General features: G+C 38.0%; 3 protein-coding genes across 7 annotated transcripts in view; 1 reads left to right on the forward strand and 2 right to left on the reverse strand.

Moving 5' to 3' along the window:
- The window catches only part of rno (PHD finger protein rhinoceros), a 37,973-nt gene extending 21,977 nt beyond the window's left edge, over positions 1-15,996 (reverse strand). Inside the window, exons 1-4 of one of the 4 annotated variants that reach the window (XM_028310915.1) lie at positions 15,598-15,996; positions 13,876-14,720; positions 8,379-8,573; positions 2,554-2,770 (exon numbers count right to left, since the gene is read on the reverse strand). In XM_028310915.1, the coding sequence (XP_028166716.1) occupies positions 2,554-2,770; positions 8,379-8,573; positions 13,876-14,579 (1,116 nt within the window). In that variant the 5' untranslated portion in view covers positions 14,580-14,720; positions 15,598-15,996. The other 3 variants (XM_028310916.1, XM_028310917.1, XM_028310918.1) reach the window with 3 other exon arrangements.
- Positions 15,997-17,132: 1,136 nt separating this feature from the next.
- LOC114357383 (uncharacterized) lies at positions 17,133-19,532 on the forward strand. 2 transcript variants are annotated; one of them, XR_003656297.1, is made up of 3 exons: positions 17,133-18,139; positions 18,412-18,484; positions 19,211-19,532. XR_003656297.1 is itself a non-coding variant. In XM_028310980.1 (2 exons), exons 1-2 carry the CDS (start codon positions 17,290-17,292, stop codon positions 18,417-18,419), a joined length of 858 nt encoding a protein of 285 aa, XP_028166781.1. In that variant the 5' UTR covers positions 17,133-17,289; the 3' UTR covers positions 18,420-19,532. The 2 variants fall into 2 exon arrangements, 1 of the variants encoding a protein (XP_028166781.1); XM_028310980.1 differs by having other exon boundaries at positions 18,412-19,532.
- Positions 19,533-20,112: 580 nt separating this feature from the next.
- LOC114357337 (uncharacterized) lies at positions 20,113-21,495 on the reverse strand. Its single transcript, XM_028310908.1, has one exon. It carries the CDS (start codon positions 21,493-21,495, stop codon positions 20,113-20,115), a length of 1,383 nt encoding a protein of 460 aa, XP_028166709.1.
- Between the last annotated feature and the right edge of the window lie 3,276 nt (positions 21,496-24,771).

Genomic DNA, 24,771 nt, shown 5'->3' on the forward strand with positions numbered 1-24,771 from the left:
TTAATGCAACGATAATACTCGATATAGCACGTCAATGTGTATCGAATACCTGACGACTTGAAAAAGAACTCCCAGGTGACCTAAATGCAGGCACTGTTGCATATGACCTAAATTAGGTCAATCGATAATTACAACAAGATACCATTTTGAACACTAATATGAAAGTTTTGGTAGGTTTTTATGAATAAGTGCTCATCACCATCACATTTTAAGCAAAAAGGAACCCTCAAATCCTTGTAAGCAAAGAAACTGTTGGACTCTATTTGTCGTTGCCGAAGACGCAGAATGGCGTCATGTTAAACACGCAATACGGTTCACTTTTATCACGGGAGCTATCGCACTTTCAACTTAATAATATCAACATAGCAAAAGTTAATAGTTAAATGATTCGAACGCATAATTAACATTTAAATATGCACAAATGAACACTGACGATAAAATGGTTACCTTTGTTTGGTGCTCCAATCATGTACGTCGTAGCATCTTGAATCTTTGAAAACTAAATATCAACACAAATATAACAATCAACAAGTGGGCTCACAATTACTATTTACTTTGGAAGTCCAAAACACTGCGGAAATAACACGATAGTGAAAACGAGAGTCGTAAATCACTTTGCCGAGACTGCAATACATAGCCATGTACCGAGCACATAGGTAAATGCAGCCTCGGGATCAATATTGGCCACGCGCCGGCCTAGGGGTCCGCACATCAAACAACGCAGCATCCTTGTTTCCGAACGTATGTATTTGAGCGCGAAACTTGGATTTATATAGGTCAAGTATATAAATCAATGTATTTCGAATAAATATGATACAAAAAGCTAAAATATTATCATATCGACTAGAAATAGTTAATTTGTATTATTTTTGCGTGAATTTTAACATCGTATTCGGTTATTTACTTTACATCGAAAGTTTTGCTAGGTATATCGGAACGTCACTCGACCCGGGCCTGGATCAATAAGCTTTATATGGCAATCACAGATAAAAAATGGATAGTAGAGAAAGGCTTGCACAAATTTTACTGTCATTTTAAATAAAAGGTTTTCGAGTTCCTTTTTGGGCAGTAAAATTGTTATGTACAAGTGAAACAACACGTCTGAGAATAATATATTGTGTAGTTTATCTATTGTAGTGGAAACTTTGTTTGTGGTGCTTTTATCTAAAACTTAAGACGCTCGGCGACGGTTACCTGTTGCTCGCGGAGGTAGGGACATCACACAAGAATACTTTCTGTTTTAAACTCAAAACTATTCTATTGTGTTACTTATTGGTTTAGTTTGTACGTAAATAAAACAAAATTAGTGCAATATCATTTTTGCTACAATGGCGGGCATACAACTTTATATCCAACGAAACAATTCAACTTACTTCTGGAAGATTATGGTAAGTAACATAATCTGTTAGTCCCTACGTATATTTTGGAAGGAATGACAGTACTTTTCATGTCTTTTTCACTTATAGTATCTGTGTGCCTACCATGAGTTTACGTTAGGTGAGCTCGCTAGCGAATACGTCAAAAAATTCTATGAAGATTTTATTTCTTGAAAGTAGCCGCTAGGGGAGCTGCACAATATGTCATACATTTAAATGTCATTTTTTACGCAGTCGCTAGCGAGCACACCTAACGTAAACTCATGGTAGGCATGCTGATCTGTACTTCAAATCGTTCGATTTGCAAAAAAATATGCGTGACCTAATTTGGCAATTTCACAGAGTGAAGGATAAAAATATGTTCTTCAACTAGCGTAACATCGCGTTGCATTCCCGTTGAATTTAGAAAAGGCAACGACACAAAATGTGTTGAAAGTCTTTCATAACGTGACTCAAAAAACTCCAACACATTCGCGCTTGTTTGGCCTCCCTAGCGAGCGCTCATGCACACACGGAGCTTGCAAAGAGCTCGGAGCAGGCTTAAAGCCGATTCCAACGTACATTTTTCAATGTCGTAATCAAATACTTTTCAGTAGGCACTTTAGAAAATATTTATATTTAGTTGCGCGACTCCACTTTGTATTAACTGAATGAATGCACGCCATGTTTTGAGCTTAGTGAGAGGCTTCGTGTGGACATGAAGGAGATCGTAGCCATCATCATCAGTTCTATTTCTAGCATCTAGTTCTAATAGTGACCTTTGGAGTAACAAACAGATATAACGACAACACTCGCGTGTACAATTTTGATATGGGAGTACATTTATTTATTAATCAATTATGATCTCTGACCGTTAGGAGGTATGATGATAAACTTCGTACAACAACACATTTTAAAGCCATTATCCATTTAGGACGTGCAATTTGTGGTTCAATTACTGCTAAGAATTTTTCTACAGCTAAGACGAAAAATAAGTCTTCTGTGTGTTTATTTTTGTTATCAAACACAATCCAGACCTTGCAAATCGTACAGGAAAGAATGATTACCGCATACGTTCAGCGGTTACACAATTCAGATCCGGCAATTTGTGCACTGGCGATTTGTCCAATCTTGTCGCACAATAAGATTATGCGTATGTGTTGATGACTTTCGGTGACTAAGGAGTACGAGTACTTACCTCTAGCTCCTCGATGACCTTCTCGAGTTGGTCCTCGTTGATGGGGAAGAGGCCGGCCCTCGCTCGCTCGAGGTTAAGCAGCTCTAACCACGCGGTGTCCGCCGCGTCGAGGTCGTACGCGCAAGCCGCCTCGGCCTTTGCGGGCGTAGTGCTGAGGCAGTGCTTGTCCGGCTGGTAGTAAGCGTCCCGCGTCAAGTGAATGTACTTGTCCTTCGGCCTGCAGAACAAACACACGTCACAACAACCACCGACTAAATAAACAACCCTGCGAAACCTAACAGCTGAAAGTCATAAAGAGCTCACTCAAACTAATGCATTATTCAAAAACCGAAGCTCTTTAAACAACTTTGAAAGTGCATTTTCTATCAGCTAATGATATAATGACCTGCCTGCGTGCAGTTAGTCTAACGAACGAAATAATCATTCCCGCACAAGTTTGAAACTCAAAATGAACTTATTCCCTTCATGTTGACCACTTTTAAAGAGCGACTATGCAATTCCATGTGAACTGACCATATGGTCCAGCTTTTGATGCATGCATGTACTTTACAATTTAATATCCCCCTTGAAACGTTGCAAAGCTGGCTGCAAATAATCGTTAACTATTATCCAAAGAGGAAACGGGTTTTGATTCCCGTCATTCAATAATAAAATCTGAGAGCGCTAAAATTGAAGGGGCGCCAGTTAGTTAAATACACCCCTAATATAAACCTAGGCATTACAAGGTCACTGCAGTTGGCTAGCATGCTTTAAGTTAAATAACACCATATATTTCTTAAATATCGATTGAAATATTGTTCAAACAGACACATCTTTTACATGCAAGGCATTGGTGCATTCTACTTATTGTAGGCCTGCCTGTTCGTCTAAAATAATAATCCTAAAAGCTTCGACAATTTTGAAACAACTGAGCTAACCAACCAAAATCTACGGCAAGACCAGCGAATCCCGCGCGGTAACGCGATTCACTCGCACCTATTGCGCTTGTCAATTTGTATGAACGCCCGACACTAGCTACTAATGACATGATTCGCGTGGCGTGGCAGCAAAATTCAATTTTGACATTATGGGACGACTAGACCAGCTGTTAAAATGCATACAGCAATTACAAACACGGTATTTTAACTGCTTTAAATAAGTGGATTATAGGTTTTATCATTTTCCACTTTGTGCTCGTGCTACTGACGTTTTGACATTAAGGCCTCAACACATCACTTAGTTCGAGCGTCATGAACGCGGCGATACTTTTCTATAATTTAATAGTTGTCACTTAACGCTGTGCCACGGCATCACTTCGTATGGAAAAGTTACGTTGTTTATTTTTTCCAAAGAGCCTCCGGCTCTGAAAGTATAAAAACACGTTAAAACTGCATCAATAATCTGCACAACAAAATTGCAACGTTTGGCTGATGATTGGCTTTAATTACATGATGTTTAGTAATTTGACGTCGCTGATTCTGAATCTGCCTTCCATTTTTTTGTAGAAGCTCTTGTTTACGTGTTATAGCTTTCACTCAAAAATTGCTAACTTTCAGTCTTAATTCGCCGACAGTTCAAAAAATACTATGTTTTCTTTGTATAATTTAATATGGTAGCATTAAGAAGTGTTTGTGTGTGAATGATCTAAACCAATTTTGTTTCATTTGCGGAGAGGATATGTTTAAATAATCCGTTTAAATGTGACAAAGTTCGTAAAATTAGGTCACAAAAATTAGTTTGGTGACCCAGTGGAAATAATAGATAAGCCTTGAATTCCGCAAAAGGCGTGAAAAGATGCGTTGAGTTTTTACGTTTGTGAACAAATAAGAATATGTGTAGATTTAGGTACGAAACCGCTATGATCTGAAAGGAACCCTTGAACCATCGCGACGACTGTTATTTTTATTTTTAAACAGAAATGGTATTTAAAAAAAAATTGAACTAAATGGTAATTCCTTGCATATGTTTGACATGTAGACGTCTTTTCATTTCAACCTTAAGAAGTCACTTGAACCTCATGCTGATACTTCACAGGATTTTGAGGCGAAAACTGGCACTGTGGTAGAGACTTTGAATGTGACCCGAAAATTTCAAAACCATGTAGCCAAGATGGTTTAAACGATCATTTCAGAGATCCAGGATCTTTAAGTCTTCAGAAAATACATGGAATCGAGTTATTTTGACTTACTTATGGTCCTATGTCCCCTAGATGGGGCAGAGGGCGTCCACAACAGTCCTCCATCGCGTTCGGTCTTGAGCTATGTGTTTGATCTCGCTCCAAGTCTTGCCGATCTTCTTCGCCGAGGCCGCCACGATTGCTTGGGGCGACCACGCTTGCGTTTTCCTTGGGGGTTCCAATCCAGAGCCTGCTTGGGGATGTGATCGGGATCCCTTCGGAGAGTGTGGCCAATCCAGTTCCACTTGCGGCGCTTGATCTGCTGGTCGATCGGAATTTCGTGGCAACGTTCCAATAGCTCGACGTTGGAGATTTTCTCAGGCCAGTATATTCCGAGAATTCGGCGAAGGCAGCGGTTGACGAAGACCTGCAGCTGGTGCGAGATGATCTTGGTGACCTTCCACGTTTCACACCCATAGAGCAGCACGGATTTAACGTTGGACCCAAAAATTTTGATCTTGACCCTTCGGGTCAGTTTCCGTGACTTCCATACGGGGCGAAGTTTTGCGAAGGTGGCTCTAGCCTTGGCAATGCGCGAAATGATGTCTTCTTCGGTACCTCCAGTCTCTGACACGACGCTCCCGAGGTAGGTAAAATTGTGGACACGTTCCACATCCTCTGCACCAATCCGTACTGGTGTGCAATTCCTCACTCCAGATCGCATCTCTTGGGTCTTCCGGCAGTTAATTTTGAGCCCCGTGATGCCCGCCTCTCGATGTAGGTCATCAATTTTGGATTGCATATCGTGATGCGTGTGGCTCAGCAAACAGAGGTCATCGGCATAATCTAAGTCTTCTAAGACTCCGATTATACCCCACTCTATTCCACGCCGTTGGTTTTGATATGCACGACACATGACTCCATCCAAGACTACCAGAAAGAGAAGCGGCGAAAGCAGGCAGCCTTGCCGGACGCCCGCATGCACCTCAATGTCTTCGGAGATGAGGCCGTCGTGAGTGACTTTACAAGAATATTTCTTGTAGATGGCCTTCAATAGATCGATAATTTTCGGCGGGACACCAATGTCAGCGAGTCGCGACCATATGCTTGCCCACTTTAGCGTATCAAAGGCTTTTTCAAAGTCTACAAAGGTAAGATAGACTTCCCTTTGCCATTCTGATGCCTGCTCCAAGATGATACGCAAAGTATTGATCTGGTCGGTGCACGAGCGGTTCGGGCGGAAGCCAGCCTGTTCCCTACGCAAAAGAGGTTCAACGGCCCCCGATAACCTATCCAAGATAATCTTGCAGAAAACCTTTGACGGTATCGAGAGCAAAGTGATACCTCTCCAATTGCTACACTGGCTTAGGTCCCCTTTCTTTGGCACAGTAATTAAAAGCCCCTTATTCCAGTCGTCTGGGAGTTAGTTCCTCTTCCATCCAGATGTTTTCGATGAGAGGTGTCAGGACGTCGGCGGCGGAGTTTACGTCGACTCTCAGCATTTCTGCGGTGACAAGGTCGAGTCCTGGGGCCTTGCCAATTTTGAGGGACAGGATAGCCTTGGCCACTTCGTCGCGTGATGGTGGTTTCACATTGATGTCGAGCAGCCTAGGTGGAGTAGAGGTGTGCTGCGGTGGCTCAGGCGTGTTGGTGGCTGTAGTCAAGGTAGGGCGGAAGACCTCCTGAAAGTGTTCACGCCATCGTTTCAGTTGCCCCTCAGACGTCACAATAAGCTGCCCGTCACTGGACTTAAGAGGCTTCTTCTTTGGTCTACTACTTCCTGCCAAGATTTTTTCGCTTTGTACAGCTCTCTCAGATTGCCAGTGTTAGCAGCGAGTTGGGCATTATCAGCAACCCCGTCAGCCCACAGTCTTTTGTCTTTCCGCGTGCTGCGGTAGATTTTCCTGCGCATCTGACGTTGCTGCTGTCTGAGGGTGGCTATAAGTTGTACGTCGGTGGTTTGTAGCAACTTTAGGTGCAGCTCTCTCCGGTCGTTGATCAGCTGCCATGTGGATTGTGACATCCAGTCCTCGCGCGTGTGCGTGGTGTGACCCGAGACGGAAAAGCTGGTCTCTGTGTAGGCCACTTTGATATGGTTCCACTTTTCGTCTATTAAGCTTTTCTCGTCATCAAGAGCAGAGAAACGGTTTCGTAGTTCGAGTCTGAACTTGGTGCAGATGTCAGGGTTTCTGAATTAGTTACGTCGAACCTTCTCCCAATCCTGTCCGGTCCCCCAGCTGGTCGTGCTACCGCTACCTTGAGGCGCAGCTCGGCAGCAACCATGTAATGGTCGCTGTCGATATCAGCACCTCTTCGGTTTCGGACATCGGACATCATCGGAGTTATTTTGGCATATTCATTTTATTTTTGGAAAATCCGAAAAAATCTTACTATTCTTACACATCGAACAGCGTATGAGTCACTTACAAGCATGTTGTTTTGGTTGGATGAGGACTAAACATCAAATTACACTCTCTTCGCAATCACCTGAACAATTTTCTCACAACTCTTAAGGATCTAAGTGAAGAACATGGCGAGCAAATCCACCAGGGCCTTTGTACGATAGATGGACGCTATCAGGGCCACTGGAATGCACACATGATGGCTGACTGCTGTTGAAGCATTCAAAAGAGCTGGCTGCCTTCAGCTTCAGCAAGGAAGTCAAATAAAAAAAGTTTTTTCAACTTAACAACTTCATAAAATAGGTACATCTCTAAAAAAGTTTGTTTTTTTACAAAAAGACCCAAGTGTCAAATTTTTGTCAGACATTTCGCGCAAATCGTCATTAAAAATTGGACTTATATCATGTAACATAACCCAATCATCAGAAATGCTGTTGTGCAGTGATTGACAGTTGTGGAAAGTTGCCCAACATACAAAGTAGAAAAATTACACATCCAATAATATTTTACACTTTCTGTTAGGATGCTGGGATGGTTTCATGAAAACTTTGCATTTAAAATAACCTATATAGATGCCCGTTACCCTACGAAAAGATAATAATCACAGCAAAGTCAGTATTTTCTTTCTAAATGTAAAGTTTAATTAACTCTTTCGTTTTCCTGCCATTTAAGACTAAGTCATCCATATCCTCGGTGTTACAACACTTTAGATTAGCAGAAATGTTTGTCTAGCAATTATAATCGCCTTTTCAGCAGATAGTTGCCGTGATTAAGTAAAGTTCTGAACCAAAATAAATTAATTCGTAGCCAGTATGCAGCGAGCTCTCACATCACAAATCTAGCTCTAACCTAAACTTCTACCTGTGGATCGCGGAGCTAAAACATGGCATAAGTTTTGGCGTTGTCGCGTCACTCTCCTGTTGCGGTTGTTATGCGCTGTGCCATTAATTGCACTGTGGTTTTGGCATGAATTTCAAGTGACTTTGATGATGAATATTAAATGTGGTAAATGTTACTTGTTGATGGTTTAATATTTTTTAAAAGCCATGCATGTTAAATAATCCTACTGTATGCATGCAAAGAAATAAGATCTCGTCAACATTGGACGTTTTAGACAAAGAGAGATCCGTTATAAATAGCTTTAGTAACAGACCCCCTATACAAAATCGCATACTTTTCATCTGTTTTAAAATCGGAGTCGCTTCCCAGAGCGCAGTGGCTGCATACAAAAACAGTATCAGATTCAAAACTGGCTTGTAACTTTGTGTAGGGGGGTTGTTTCGCACGGACGATCGATGTATTTTGGCGAATGATTTCGAGTAACTCACAACTTGAACGGTTTGAAGTCAGGCGGGCGAGGATTGTCGATGATGCGGACGACGGGCGCCGGCAGCGAGTCGGGGTTCACCGGCACCTGGACGCCGCGCTCCCAGTCTTGCTTCCACGTGTCCGTGATGATCCAGTACTCGCTCGGCGTCAGTGGCTCCGAGTCTGGCAGCTTCATGGCGCTGATCAGGTCTTTCCTGGAATTGGCAGGTACGCAGTCAGCTACACATCCTACATTATATTCTTACTCACCGCAAACCTACCTCGCTGGTAAACAACGTGTGAGGTTTTGGCGAAAACGTTGAGTTCAGATCATGTTTCGTAGATGTAAAATGTATTCCTATAAGAATGTATATTTTTTAACTTGTTTTTACAAATTATATTTTGTCAATATTACGAATTAGAATGTTTTTTTTCTGCAAATGTGATTCGATGACTGCAAATAATGTTTTTAAGATTAAAAAATTGCTGTAAATTACTCTGGCACACCGAAATCAGTCATATATTGAGAGATTGAAAAGTATTAGTAAAAAAAAAATTTAATTATTGGGAAATAAGATCCACCTAGCGTTTTCGCCAACATCTCCCTTACACCTGTAAAGCATTTGTTGACGTTTCATTAGAAAATATGTCGGCTCATCTGCTGCTAACTGTTCGTGCATCATGCCACTCAAAATTCCGAATTGCAAACTATAGTAGATTCGACGAATGGTCCTTATTGTTTAAAAGATGCATCCAAATCGACTCGACACCCAGGCATAAAAGATATTATATCTATCCCTTTTAAAACGTGGAACTTACGCTTTACATTGATTTCACTATTGTAAAAAGATTCTGTAATTCCTAATTACGAGATACATGCGACGCAGCGCAAGTAACATCAATGCCAAGCGAATGAGATACTAATACCGCGGGCATACAGTGCATAATTCATTTACCGCTATCAATTTAGCCGGTTGCTGAACTCGCATCAATGAATTATGCACCTTATGCTCACAGAATAAGGCCTTGATTTGCTTGATGGCCAACTGTTCTGCTTCACCCTGCGTCACCTGTATCACAGTAGACGTGCATCCTTATTGTGTCTATAATTTTCTGTTTGATTGAATTCTAAAATAATTCTTTGTTGTACTATGAAACTTAAGAGCAATTTCGTTTTATGGATTTAGAAGGTATAGCTTTTGTCCGTGACTTCGTACGTAAAGTTCGGTATGTGACAGAAAGTGAAATAATGCGTACCCTCTACATAAAAAAACCTTTTAAGTGCGAGTAAGACTCCCGCACCAAGAGAATCACACTTGTCACAAATATCTTCTTACTAATATTATAAATGCCAAAGTTTGTATGGATGTCTGAATGTCAACATGTTTGTTACTTTTTCACGCAAAAACTACTGAACGGATTTTGATGAAACTACTCTTATTTGAACATTTTTTCCTTCATTTGTTTTGTAAGACCTTGCTTCTTGCCATATGATTGTAGGTCTTATGAGAGTACCCAATAGGTTTTGAATCGCCTGTGAAGTGTTTGAAAATAACGCTCAAATGGTTGTATCTTTGGATTGCGTTGACTTAAAAGATTTTTACAAGAGGCAGACAAGTATTTGATTTTGATTTCAACTTGATACTTCCATAGTTTCTGTGCATAAAAGAAATTAACAAACACAGACAACAAAGTGATCCCCTAAGGGTTCCATTTTTCTTTTGAAGTATGGAACCCTGAAATCTATCTCCATACTAAATTCACTCTAAATTGGTTCGGTGACTAACTTTCGCAATAAAATATTAGTATGGATTTATCAATTAGAATACATTTTTTTAATAGATTGCTAAGACAGTCCGCTGAAATTTTCCATACCAATAAGTAGCAATATTTTTTACGGTACTATCTATTATTTTACATAAATAATAGTTTTTATATAAAGTAAAAATATTGAAAAGAAAATTACTTGAAGCGTTGAGTTGATTTGTTTGCTTGAAGTGTTAAAAGGTATCTACTTTACATAATACATCTTTTTTAATAAAAAAAATGCAAGATGCAATTTTGAGTGCAATAATACTGATATTACACTGGACTATGATGTGCCCCAATTACTCAATAATTAATACCACATTTCTTACATGAAAACCTTCAAAGCCATGTACTTTTTTGAATTAATGTGTCCGTTAAAAATATGAACCTTAAAATCATGTAAATATGTCAGTTAAAGTTAATGCTATCAAGTATGCATGTTAAGCCACTTTATGCTTTGCGAAGCGAATACACAATTACAAAGCGAATTGTCTTTTTCAATGTCTGGATTAGTATAAACGAAGTAATTATTATTATTATCGGCTTTGAATATTTTTACAAACAGCATCACACCTATTTTGAAGCAAAATAGTTTAAATTCGCTAGGATGAACATTTCCAGTCAATTATTTTTGTGCATAGCATAGTAAGGAACGCTAGTCAGGGGCTCTTAGGTCCTCCACATACCAATGTATGCCATATGAGCTCCTGTGACATTGAAATTATTCCATCCTCATGATTGCATTACATAGCATGCTCCTCTTCCTAGTAACCGGTCATCGTTCGACGTTAACGCGACCTTCGCGTTGTAAATACTCCTCATCTATGCTCATCATATCGGGACACCCATCTTTGAGTGAAGTGAAGAAGTAGTAATGAGGAGGATAAGAGCCCCAACGCCAAAGCGTCCTTCCAGCATAGGCGTTTGGTATACATTAAAGGGTAACTTCGCTTGCTCAACGCATATCATTGTTATTATAGACATCACTTTGATTTTTAGTTTGTATTATTTTGAAACTTTATAATTTTGATATTAAAGATCTCAACACTACGCTAGCATAACATAATGCAATTTTAAAAGCAACACTGCCAATGCCGTTTATGATAAAAAGTCTTTACTTATGAAATTGCCGTTTTGTATTGGTAAAAATAATATTAAAATACTATTTCTAGATTTAATTCCCTGAAATCGCCTTCGAAAGTAATAAAACCGGTCACGTGCGAGTCGGACTCACGCACGGAGGGTTCCGTTTTGAGTATGTAAATTTTGTCTCCATACATCAACATAGATCGCGATTAGCTTCCCAATTGCTAGTTTGTAATATGATTTTTTGAGGATAACAAAACAAAACTTTTCATGATTATAGGTCTATGGAAAGTAACCTCTAGGTGTTGATTCCCTTACGAAGTGTTAGAAAATAGCTGACAGCAAGTGTTAGAAACAATGGCTGAGTTAAATTAAGAAAGAAAGAAAGAAATAACTTGATTTTTTTAGGACCACAAAGGACCACAGACATAGGTTACACTAGATACCTACCTCACGCGTTCCTGAGAAAAAAGTTGTTGATAAGACAGATGGACAACAAAGAGCTATAAGTATAGTGGTACAAGGGTTTCGCTTTTTCCTTTTCTAGATAAGGAACCCTAAAAATAAATAATGGGAATAATAGCTACTGAATTACTAAAATTATAATTATAAAACTCATACATTTTAAAGAAAAAATCGGCAATTTTATAGGTAAAGATAAAGACTTATTATTAGTTCTTGTTCCTAATAATATGTATACTCAGTTTCAGAAATTTATAAATGGAATAATATTTCATCCTAGATAGATTTCCAGCTAAGAAATAATTATTTGGATTTGAACTATTTAATTTATCATACAGTAAGACTGAATGGAGTAAAAATTTAAAGAATGATGAAATATCACGAATAATATTTTTAAGTCTAGAAATATGTATTTTACTTTTATGACAATGTGGAGTGATGCTGTTTGATCTGTCAAAAGTGTGATATTAGTTGTCTTACCTTGGAGTTAACTTACACTTAAACAAATTGATTTGAACATGTGCTTGAAGAAGTCGCTAAATGCACTAAAGTTAATTACTATTCACTAAGTTAATACAGCATAAATTATTTTCACATTTTTACTATAAAGAGTTTATATTTACTTAAAACATTCTAATCTTCTTAATTGTCTAATTAATTAATTACTTTTTTGATTAAATATACCCCCTGTAACAATCACAAGTTATTGACAGACGAATAGAAAATGTTCACTATAATGGAGGTAAATTAAATTGAGGGGGGTATATTTATGTGCAGCAAATCAGTGGTACACACAAATAATAGTAAATGTACAGTCACGGAATGAAAAGGTTCGTCAGTTTTCAAATTGATTCCTTCAACGAATCGCGAGCACATATTACCTTTTGAAACTATGTTACAGAATAATCTCGAGTTAAAGAAAATAATCTTTAACTGTTCGTCAGTAAAGTTCAAAATTATTCAGATCAAAGTTGTTTTTTTTTATGTGACATGAGACAAACGAGCAGACGGTTTAACTTGTCAAGAAGATTATAATGATTGATAAACTAAAACCTTCTTGTTGATTCAACCTGTCATTACTATTAAATAAAAAAACTACATTTTGTAACATTTGTATTGCACTGATGGGATAGAAAAATAAACAAGCAAAACCTTATTCGTTAGCAAACGTCATATTTATTTAAATGTTAGCAGCACTGTTTCTTGCATGGTTATGTTGGCAGGTTTGACTCTTACAGTACCTAGTGCAAGCGAAAACCGACACTAAGGTGACGAACCTTTTCATTCCGCGACTGTATGTACAGCAAACTTCTAATTTTGAAGGGTAGTTTTTACTTTTAGAACCAATGATAGCAATAAATCAATTGTAAGGTGTGTAAGTACCACTGAATATCTGTATTATTGAATTCTAAAATGTATTGTATTATCTATTTAATTTTAATACAAATCTTAAACATAAAATACTAATGACTAAAATACGCATAGCTTAGGCCCGATTCGACCAAACTTTTATCCTAGAATAACTCCTGGTATAACTGGCACATTGACAGTTTTAAAATGAAATGTGAATTAACTGACGATTTATTCTGAGATTAATATTTACTCTTGTTTGGTCGAATCACCCTTAGAAATATAAAGTTATTTTTAAAGTTAGTAATCTATAGATATATCTAAAAAGTTGTGTCATAAATTAAAGCTAACTTTTGTAGCTTTTTGCAATCTTACATTCGCACTGCTTATTGCTGATGCTCTATTAACTAAAATGTCATTATGCCCTTCTCTCATTTTAACTTATTAACTAATTGATCAACTTGTAGAACACTATAAATAAGCCTTGTGTCAACAAAGAATGGTAATATTTAACTTGTTATGATAAAAACTGGAGTTACTGAGAAAAATCTCAAGTTTTGTTTTTTTGTACATCTTAATTCATTTATACTTAGCTTTTAGCTTTTCAATTCCTTTTCAAAAACTTAGGAAACCAAACACAAAAAGGCATTTGCAAATATGAATAAAATTTTCGCATATAGCAAATATCTTATAAACTTAATAGCTATCAAAGATAATTAAAACTCTTATTTTAACATAACACCAGTTCCACACTTCTGTAACCATAAGATAAATCACAGCAGCAGCACTAAACCAAAAAATCACACAAACCTGAATAGTTCTGCTGGTGCCTCAGAGGCACTTCTGTTGTATATGGACGACATCTTCACATCTGGTCTGAGCTGCCAGTCATCAGGCTCTGCTCTACGGCGTTTAGACGTGCCAGATGGACCTGGCTCACATTTAGATGTGCTAGGCTGGCACTGCTTGGATGTGCTAGGCTGGCATTGTTTAGATGTGCTGGGCTGGCTCTGCCTGGATGTGCCAGGCTGGCTCTGTTTTGATGTGCTGGGCTGACTTTGCCTGGATGTGCCAGGCTGACTCTGCCTGGATGTGCCAGGTTGGCTTGCCTTGGATGTGCTCGGCTGGCAAGCCTTGGATGTGCTTGGCTGGCATGCTTTGGATGTGCTCGGCTGGCAGTCCTTCGATGTGCTTGGCTGGCACGCCTTGGACGTGCTCGGCTGGCACGCCTTGGATGTACTCGGCTGGCACTCTTTGGATGTGCTTGGCTGGCAATCTTTAGACGTGGTTGGCTGACACGCCTTTGATGTGCTGGGTTGGCTGGCCTTTGATGTACTTGGCTGGCTGGCCTTTGATGTACTTGGCTGGCTAGCTTTGGATGTACTTGGCTGGCTAGCTTTGGATGTACTTGGCTGGCTAGCCTTAGATGTGCTTGGCTGGCTTGCCTTGGATGTGCCAGGCTGGCTGGACTCTCCACGCAGCCCAGTTGCTCGCTTATTCCCTCTCATAGACATCTCTGTTAGCACTTCCACAACCTACATGTTCACGAACCAACTACTGCTTTACACTTAGAACGCGGCAGTAGCATCGTGTAAAATGTCACATCATTTACTACATGATGGCACTTTAATATTGAATAATGCAAATGGTACAACCTGAAAAAAAAAACACCCATGTAGTTCACTGACTATTTACTGAGCCAGGACATTATTATTATTCTGTATAAAGGCTTCAATGGTGCGAATTTGAAGCTAAAATAATGTGAGGACTGTATCCCACCGAATCCGAATGGTTACTGTGTCAAACTGACAGTCCAGATCCACAGCTAACAACAAAACAGTGTGATAAACAATAGTGCATTTCTTGATATAAATACAATGCTGCTAACATGAAAAAATGAAAGATCTATTCAATTTCTAGTGAGTACCTATACTGCTTCTTTTTAATTGGCACGATAAAGGGAATTTTGACGTAAAGAACAATAATGTCAATTCAGATTTCGACAATGCTACTAGACACAGGTAATTATTAATCATATCAAAATTTTACCTCACCATAATCATAAATACACACATAGGATTGTTTGCAACACATTTGTAGCGAATAATATTGAAAATAATTAGAATTCCCGTTTGACGTTTCACTTAGAGCACGAGTAAAATGTATGGCGGGCCTGCGACTGCCGAGCAGCGCGAGTAAATAGCGGCGGGACAGACGCTTTCAGTACCCACGGCGCACGGCTCCTGCGCCAATCATAATTAAACGAAATGCACTCACAGAACTCTTTATTACTGCTAAGATATTTCCATTCTTCTATAATTAACCGTAAATATTTATCTGGTAGTCTCCATTAGAGACTACATAACAAAATTGACAACATAGATAGCAGCACTGTTTTGTTGCCAGATTGACATGAGCCCTACGCATCATTCCCGTCTTTCCTAGCTGTGAATGTATGACTAATAGTAAAAACTTATAACGAACTTCACCATAATAATGTAAATAAGCTCAAATACCTCATATTTTACATACATTTTCTGTAACAGACATTTGGCGCCATTGATCCAAAAACCACTTTGGTCACGTGACTATGTACGAATCACCAACGCAAGCCAAGTAAAATGGCCAAAACGCACATCGAGTTCATCTAATGTCATTGGGTTTGAAAGGAACTTGCCGCATAACATATACATTGAGACGTGATTTTTAATTCATTATATCCGAGAACAAACCAAACACGAGCACATATTCAATAAACATTAGGTTTGTCAGCAAGTAACACAAATTTTAACAAGAAAGTTACAACATGAACATAGAGCGAAAGATATCAATAAGAAGTTTCGGAAATTGGCCACTAGTTGGCGCTGTCAAAATTAAAATTACTGTTGCAAGCTAAAAAAATAGAAAATGTTTTTTAGTTTTATTTTGTTAAATTTTCTGACAATATTAAATTCAGTTTTATTTTATCTTATCTGGACTTTTATTCCTTGATGAAAAATAATCGTATAAAATTTTAATAACACATTAAATTGATAGAACAATAATGAGATGTTGGGTATTGCCATGTATAAAAAATATGGAATTGAATTTAATGAAAGTGCAAAATAATCATTCCAAAAACTATTTACACTTTAATCATTTCATGTTCAAAAAAAATATTATTTTAACATAATATTTTATTATTTATTAATTTTTCTTCATTCTCAAAATTAGGTCACACGAACGCGGTCATAACACGTTGTACTTTTCGGCGCCTTTCACTTAGCTGTAGTTTGTAGCTAAAAGAAATCTGTTTCCACCTAACTCATTTTATCGATTAAAACATGATTTAGGATCTAACAAATTTAATGACAATGAAAATAATTAATCCTTATCTACTACATTTTGAAAATTCATTTCTGTCCCACCCATTAAATAACCCATACTTCAATTAACTTATTTTCTTCTTAATTGAATTCATTAACGTTATAATCATGGGATGCATCCATAAAACAATAAGTATTCCATGCGCAAAGAACTCTTGACTACGGATGCCCCGATGTAGGGTAAACCACTAAAGTCAACAGCAGCAATAATATCTTTTAGAATCCCCGTAGACTGCAGACTTTTTATCGGCCGATAGTTTAATCGGACTGATCATCAGTATGAACCTGATGATGTGCATGAAAGTACGCATCTTATTTTCGACCGAGTTTGATGGGATAGTAAACTATTTACAACCCTTCTTCTGCAGAAGGCACAGCGCTTGATTGCTTTGAGGGTGGTCTGCGGGTACCGCACAATATCCGCAGACGCAACCCTCTCATTGGCTGGGAGCATGCCTTGGGACCTGAACGCCAAGGTCCTCGCCGCGGTATAGGTACCACCAGTGGCGGGGAGACCAAAGATCTGAAGGGCAAAGGCATGCGCCCCGTGAGGTTGAGGCTAAAAAAGAAGAGCTTGAGGAGATGGCCCTAGAATGCTGCAGAGGACGCTTGGCCGTTAGTCAAGTCGCTCGTCGCGCTGTGCAGGCACTTCTGCCTGTCCTAGCGGAGTGGCTGCGATGTCGGCATGGTCGTCTAACCTACCGGATGTGTGATGTATGTTATCTGTGGTCGACGATCATCTGTCATTCACATAATAAAGATGTCGGAGTACAAAGTGTTTTAATTATTGAATTAATAAATAACTATATTATATGGCGCAGTCGAGTGGTAAGAATTTAATAAGTATTAGAAAATTAAGATGGAGATGTTAAAACAGCCGCCGCCGCTGTCGTTAGTGGGCGATATTTCGCAAAACTTCAAGCGATGGGAGCAAAGGTTTTTGCTCTATTTTAAAGCATCGGGGGCTGAAGAAAGATTGGATGAACATGGTCAGAATGCTTTGCTTCTACATGTTATTGGAGACGATGCATTAGAGGTCTATAACACATTTGAGTTTGAAGTGGACAAAAACGGCGAAAAAAAGTTAAATGTTAAAACAATACTAGAGAAATTTAGAAATTACTGCTCGCCAGCAAAAAATGAGACGATGCAAAGGCACTTATTCTTCACCAGAGAGAAGAAAGAAGGCGAATCTTTTGGTGAATTTGTGACAGCTTTGAAAACATTAAGTTCGGATTGTAATTTTGACAAATTAAAAGACAGCTTAATAAAAAGTCAGATAATTAGAGGCATTGGAGATTGCAAACTACAGGAAGCATTACTTCAGGATCCGGACCTAGACCTGCACAAATGTATCAGAATTTGCAAAGCGGCAGAATTAGCCACAGAAAATGTAAAAAAAATTACCACTGAGATGCAGGTAAATAATATAAGCAGAACAACACATAAAAATGAAAATCGAAACTTGGAAAAACCGCAAGATTTTCGTGATAGGAATCAGAATTTGCCAGAAACTCGGGACAGTCGTCAAGCAGTAAGGAAGCAGTGCATGAGGTGCGGATACTACCATGGTTTTAAATGCCCTGCATTTGGCTACCGGTGCAAGAAATGTAACCGTTATGGACACTATGCCAAAATGTGCAGGACCCCCTCTCAGGTACATGCTGTAAATCAGGATCAGGATAGTGATGACTCGGACATAGTACTAGGTATGGTTCAAGACGATATTAATAATTCTATAAACAGACAGTTGTATGAGTCTTTACAGATTAACAATAAAATTGTTGATGTTAAACTAGACACAGGTAGTGACTGCGATGTTTTACCATTACATATATTAAAAAAATTGTCACTGGAACATAAAATGTCAAAAAATGGTCTAAGGCTCTGTAATTATGATGGATCTAATATTAATTGTGTGGGAAAAGTATGGCTAAAATGTCAACTAATAAATGGAAAAAATACACAAATATTGTTTCAGGTGGTTGATAGCAAAGAAAAATCTCCAGCAGTCTTAGGTCATAAAACAATATTTTCGCTGAAACTACTGAAACGTAAGTATTTGAACCAGATCACTTTGGGCAAAAATAGTGACTATGAACAATTGATTAAAGAAAATTTTGATCTCTTTGATGAAAAATTAGGTTTATTAAAAGATGTAGAGTATGAGATAAAATTAAAAGATAACTATCAAGCTAAAGTTGAGCCTTGTAGAGGTGTACCCATGGCATTACATGAGTCACTTAAACGAGAATTAGATAAGATGGAAAAACTAAATGTAATTCAAAAAATTTCCGAACCTACAGATTTTGTCAGCAATATAGTAATTGTAAAAAAACCTGATGGCAAGCTGAGGGTATGCCTTGACCCAAGTAATCTTAATAATTGTATTAGAAGAGAGCATTTTAAACTACCAACTTTTGATGAAGTATCAGCCAAAATGTCTGGCGCTACAGTGTTCAGTAAGTTAGATGCCTCAACTGCGTTTTATTTAATTAAATTGAGTGAGAATAGTTCAAAACTATGCACATTTGCGTCTCCTTTTGGTAGATACTGCTTTTTAAGACTGCCTTATGGATTGGCCTCAGCGCCCGAAATTTTTCATAGACAATATAGTCAGATATTTGAACAGGTAGCTGGTTGTGAAGCTTTCATTGATGATCTAATAATATATGGAAAAACTAAGGCTGAACATGACAAAAGACTGTTGGAGGTGTTAAAAATTGCAAAGCAAAATGGTATTAAATTTAATTTAAAAAAATGTGAATTTGGTGTTTCAGAAATCACATATTTGGGGCATATATTATCAAAACATGGCATCAAACCGGACCCAAGAAAGGTACAGGCAATACTAAACCTAGAGCAACCAAAGAATGTAGCAGACTTACAACGGGCAATAGGTATGATTACATATGTCTCTAAATTTATCCCTTCACTGTCAGAAGTTTGTCATCCATTAAGAAAATTAATTAGAAAAGGTGTAGATTTTAATTGGAATAAGGAACAAGATGATTCATTTAAACAGTTGAAAGAGATATTAAGTTCAGAACCGGTATTGCAATTTTATGATCCTAATAAACCTTGTAAGCTGTCAGTGGATGCTTCAAAAAACTCGTTAGGAGCAGTGTTACTGCAAAATGATCTTCCTGTTGCATACGCCTCTAAAGCAATGACAACCACACAACAAATGTACGCACAAATTGAGAAAGAGATGCTAGCTATAGTCTATGGTTGCTTGAGGTTTCATCAATATATTTACGGTAAAACTATAGAAGTTGAGTCAGATCACAAACCACTTGAAATAATATTTAAAAAACCATTGTGTGATGTACCATTGAGGTTACAAAGAATGCGGTTACAATTACAAAAATACGATCTAGTAGTGAAGTACAAAGCAGGCAAAGAACTGTTGCTAGCAGATTCTTTATCACGCAATTTTAATAATTCTAAAGATGATGATACGGTTCTAGATGATCTGGTAGAGCCACATGTTAGCATGATTAGATGTAATTTAAAAATTCCATCATCCAAATATAAATTAATACAAACAGAAACTGCAAAGGACAAAGAATTGATTGAATTAACAAAATGTATAAAAAATGGGTGGCCTAATATAAAAAATATACCAGATAATTTAAAACCATATTATACATTTAAAGGAGAACTCTTTATATATGATGATTTAATTTACAAAAACAATTGCTTGGTTATTCCATTGTTTCAGAGGTAAGTGTACTATGTATCTTCCAGTGTTTTCTCTTCTAGTTGTTTGTTTGTATATGTCTTCACATCTCTCTTCTTCTTTTGTCAGTAGTTTCTTCTTTTTGTACAAATCAGTTTCTATTTCCCAGAACTTTCTTAGTAAATCATTATCTTCAGCCACCATACTTGTTATATGTAGTGAAATCAAATTGTGACTGTTGTTTCCTTTGTCCTTTTGACCCGAGAGAATCCACCCCAAACTTGTCTTTTGAGCAACTATCCCATCTGGCATCCTCACTAGCCCTTCTTCAATTATCTTACAAAAGATGTCTGCGCCGAGTAATAGGTCGATTTTACCAGGCGTGTGATAGGCAGGGTCAGCCAGTTGTAACGTTTGGAGCTCTTTCCAGTCAGCCACAATGTTTCTCGAGGGAAGACATGTAGATATTTTCTTCAAAACGTAGGCCTTCACTTGTATAATTTCCTTATCATTGTATTGCGACTTGACTGACAGGTCGACTAAGTGTTTGATCGGTACCTTTGTATTTTCTCCTACTCCAGAGACCACACCGTTGATATTAGTCCGTTTCAGGCCTAACAGTTCAACTACTCTTGCAGAAACGAATGAAGCCTCTGACCCTTGATCGATTAAAGCACGAAGCAGGTGTGTATTACCATCGTTCCCTGAGACCTCGACTTGTGCTGTTGCTAATAATACTTTGTGACCGGGTTGTTCATTGGAGAAATGTGCAGTTGTGATATTCTGTTCTGGTTGTGAGCTTTCTTCTTGATTTGTGTTCTTTGTTTGGTGTAAAAGCGAATGGTGTCTTCTTTGGCAAACTCGGCACGATGTTTTTTGTCTACATTTATATACACTGTGGTTTGGAATGAGGCAGTTAAAACACAAGTTTCTCTTCTTAGCGAATTCGTGTCTCTTGTCCACAGGTTGCTTCACAAATTCTTTACAACTATAGATGTAGTGACCAACTTCATTGCAGTACGAACAAGTTTGTTTTGAATTGATACTCGAATGTGCAGACTGAATTTCATCAATTTCATTATCTTCAGACGCAATGTGGAATGATTTTTGATTTGTAGACCTCTCTCTAGTACTATTTGATGTAATTGGAGCAACTAGTTCTAAGGTTCGGAATTTCAACTCGAGAAATTTCTTCATTTCAGCCCAGGTAGGCAGTTCATCGAAGTTATCCTTGTGAACTTGTTGTTCCCATTCCTTTAACGACTCTGTATCCAATTTCTGCCCCACCAGAAATACTATTACTGGATCCCAAGAATCTGTTTTTATTTTGAAGTTATTCAAACTTGTAATACATTCCGCAGTAGTGTCAAGTAATGTTTTCATTTGGCTTGCCGACTGACTAATAACTTTCTTCTGAGCGAACAACCTCTTCAAAATCGAATTAACTATTATTCTTTTATTTCCAAACCTCTCTTTGAGAATATTCCATGCCTGTGTATAGTTTCTTCCGGTTATTTGTATGTTACGTAATAACATTTCAGCTTCCCCAGATACGCTTGTTTTCAAATAATGTAGTTTTTGTACATCGCTTAATGACGTGTTGTGAACAAGTGCTTCGAATAAATCTTGATATGTTGGCCAGTCTTCATATTTCCCGGAGAATGTAGGCAATTGTATTCTTGGTAACTTTGCGAACGGCTGTTGACTGTCTTGAGTAGATGTTGAAAAGTTTACTGCTTCGACGGAACGTCGTTGACCTTCTATTCCAGCCAAAATATCCATTAAATCCGCCCGTATGTTGATATACAATTCCTCAATTTCAAAATATTCTTCATTATGGAAATATGGNACAATCGTACCTATTAAGTTTGATAAATTTCGTTCTAAAATGATTCTTGAGCTAGTCAAAAGCCTCGAGTTTGACAAAAACTTTTAATCTACTCAACAGCATCAGAAGTTTTCGGATTTTAATACTTCACGACCGTGATTGCTCTAACATTGTTTCGTTTCCTGACTAGCTAGCCTCGACTGGGGGTGGCAAATAGAATAAACAAGCATAAACAAGCATTGGAGTCCCGTCCATAGACCACGGTAGCACCCGCTCGTGTCCCACTGACCTACATGCACGCCCTTGAACCTACTCACTCCCCCGCGCGTTGCCCGCCGTTCCCGTGACGTCACGAGCGCCCTTCGCATCCATTGTCTTTTTACAATATTTGTTTTACCACCAAAAATGTTGAAACTGCTGAGTCGACTAACAAAATGAAAATATTTTTGGCTTCACAGCTTCTTTTTTGTTAAAGTAACTTCGAAAACAATCTGTGTAGAACATGTCGTAGTAAGTTTCAGCTGAAAATTTGCATAGAGCGTTAAATATTATATTTAACGAAGTTGTTTATTTTATAGGTAATAATACACTACTCTACACAAATTCTATGCTATTTTGACGAAAATGACACATTCAAATAAATAATTTCAGCAAATTCACTACGTAAGTACCTACACGACGTTTTCCTAACGCAAAGCAGTTCGCCATTTTCCAAGAAAGTAATCTCATTCATACGAATTTCATTTTCTTATGCGAAATTAAGAGGCCGCACCGTGAAGAGGGACTGACAAAACGGATGTGTTATTAACTGGGAGCCGCACTAAGATGGAAAGTCGTAATTTAGCTTCTAGGCCCCAGACCGGAACAGATTAATGGGCTCAGTGGCTGGGAAAAGCAACACATGAAACAGAATTAGTTTAAAGTGTCTTAGGAAATACAATTATTTCACTTCGCTTATTATTGGCATAATTACTTAATGCTAACCTTATTAACCTAGTTGCTAGTTAAGAATTTATGGAGCAAAAATGTTTTACAATTACTGCAATATCAATAATGTTAGAATGGCATTACGAATTGTCTGTAGTTATCTACTTTTTATTGGAGTCTGTAATATTTCAGTTTCTAATTGTATTTTTATAAGCCTGTGACTTGTACAGGCTTATAAAGTCTTAATTAAAGCTCAAAACTCGATACAAACTCAAGCAAAGATGCAAGTTGGTCATTCGTTTAGCTTAACATAGCCTTTAGATGCTTTAGACAAACACTAGAAAATCAAGCACTGAATTGTATCAAGTAAACAGAGGCATATCCAATAAACAGCCGATATGCGGTGGATTTAATGAAGCGATAGGAATCTGCCGGCTGCAGAGAGTCTAGTTCAGTGGCCCGCTGCCGGCACTCCAAGCAAATTTTCCATTTGGTTATCTCGGACCGCCCTCGTTTTCCGACCCAGTGGTCTGTTTCGATCGTAACTGAGAAGATATCCGGCACAACACGCCCACATTATACTAATGTGCTGAATGATAAACGCCTTTTTGAATGAACCAGGCACAGCTCAGTGACGCGGTAAACTTCATCGTAGGTAAGGTGATTAATTAAAGGCTCTGTGTTTATCTTCTTGAATACCTTTACTCGTATAAGGACGGTGAGGTTAAAGCTGAAATATAGTTTAAAAAAATGTTGTTATAGAATTAGAATTTTAATCGGTATAAGTCTGGATGAAAAAATGGTTTTAGCTTTGTGACAGTTTTTGGAAAAGCTTACGTCCAGAAGTTCGTCGTCAGACAAAGAAACTTCGTCGTCGATCTTCATTTTGAAATGAAATAAAACTACCTACATACGTCATAAAACTGACCACTTCTTTGTTCAACAAGTTTTTTGATCATCATGTAGGCTTTACTTGACATATTCTATTAATTCTAGATGATCAGCCTGCTGCACTGCATGGTTAAAATGCAGCATTTCAAATTTAAACTTCTCATCTCTATGATTCGTGTCACGTAGAGACAAGCCCAAATTTTATTAGATCTCTCACGCTATTGCTAAATGAAAATTCCAAGAAAGCGTCTTATAGGTATTGAATTATGTACTTTGTCCAAATAACACAATTAAACGAACTACATAAATGTGATAAATAACACAATTAAACGAACTACATGAATGTAAATATTTATAGAGTTGCTTAGACATAATAAATCAGGGTCAATAATGTCAAATTGGGAAATACTAAAGAACATTTGTAAATGTAGAGCCATAAAATATTTTCATTTATTTTATATTGACACTAGAGCTTCTTACAATTTTAGGAAATTCAGGTCCAATTTTTGGACAGATCGAGGCCGCGATCAAAAAGTTGGATTGTAAGTAAAACGTCATGAAATCGACGAAAGACATCGCGGGATCTGGAGTTACGACATAAACCGATATAAGGGCCGGAGCCGGCGCCGGCCGCTGGCGCGGCGCCAGCGCGTCTGGTCCGACTGCAGGCTGCCGAGATAAATTATCGCAGGAAAGGATAGTTGGGCCAATTTCTTTCAATGTGCTCGAACTGGGCGGGTTTAAACGTGTGTTATTTGAGTACGTACAAGTTGCATAATTTCTATAGATGTGAGCCAGCCAGCAGTAAAAAATTAGATAGTTGAAAGCAATTACTATAGAGCTTTGCGGTAATACCATTTCATTAATATTAGATACAGTGTTTGTAAGTCTGTTCGCATAAAGTATAAAAATATCAATTCGTCTGAATCCGATATCAATTTGACAAATCCATGTTAAAACAGTTCAGTAGTGAGCTCTTAGTTTTAGTTATGTAGCTTGAAAGCAGCAATTTA

The sequence above is a fragment of the Ostrinia furnacalis genome, unplaced genomic scaffold, assembly GCF_004193835.3.
Source record: "Ostrinia furnacalis isolate ACB-3 unplaced genomic scaffold, ASM419383v2 OfSCF3139, whole genome shotgun sequence".
Lineage (NCBI taxonomy): Eukaryota > Metazoa > Arthropoda > Insecta > Lepidoptera > Crambidae > Ostrinia > Ostrinia furnacalis.

Coding starts and splice junctions, on each gene's coding strand:
- LOC114357337 (XM_028310908.1), bottom strand. CDS start 21,495: ATGAAAACATTACTTGACACTACTGCGGAATGTATTACAAGTTTGAAT.
- LOC114357383 (XM_028310980.1), top strand. CDS start 17,290: ATGGAGATGTTAAAACAGCCGCCGCCGCTGTCGTTAGTGGGCGATATT.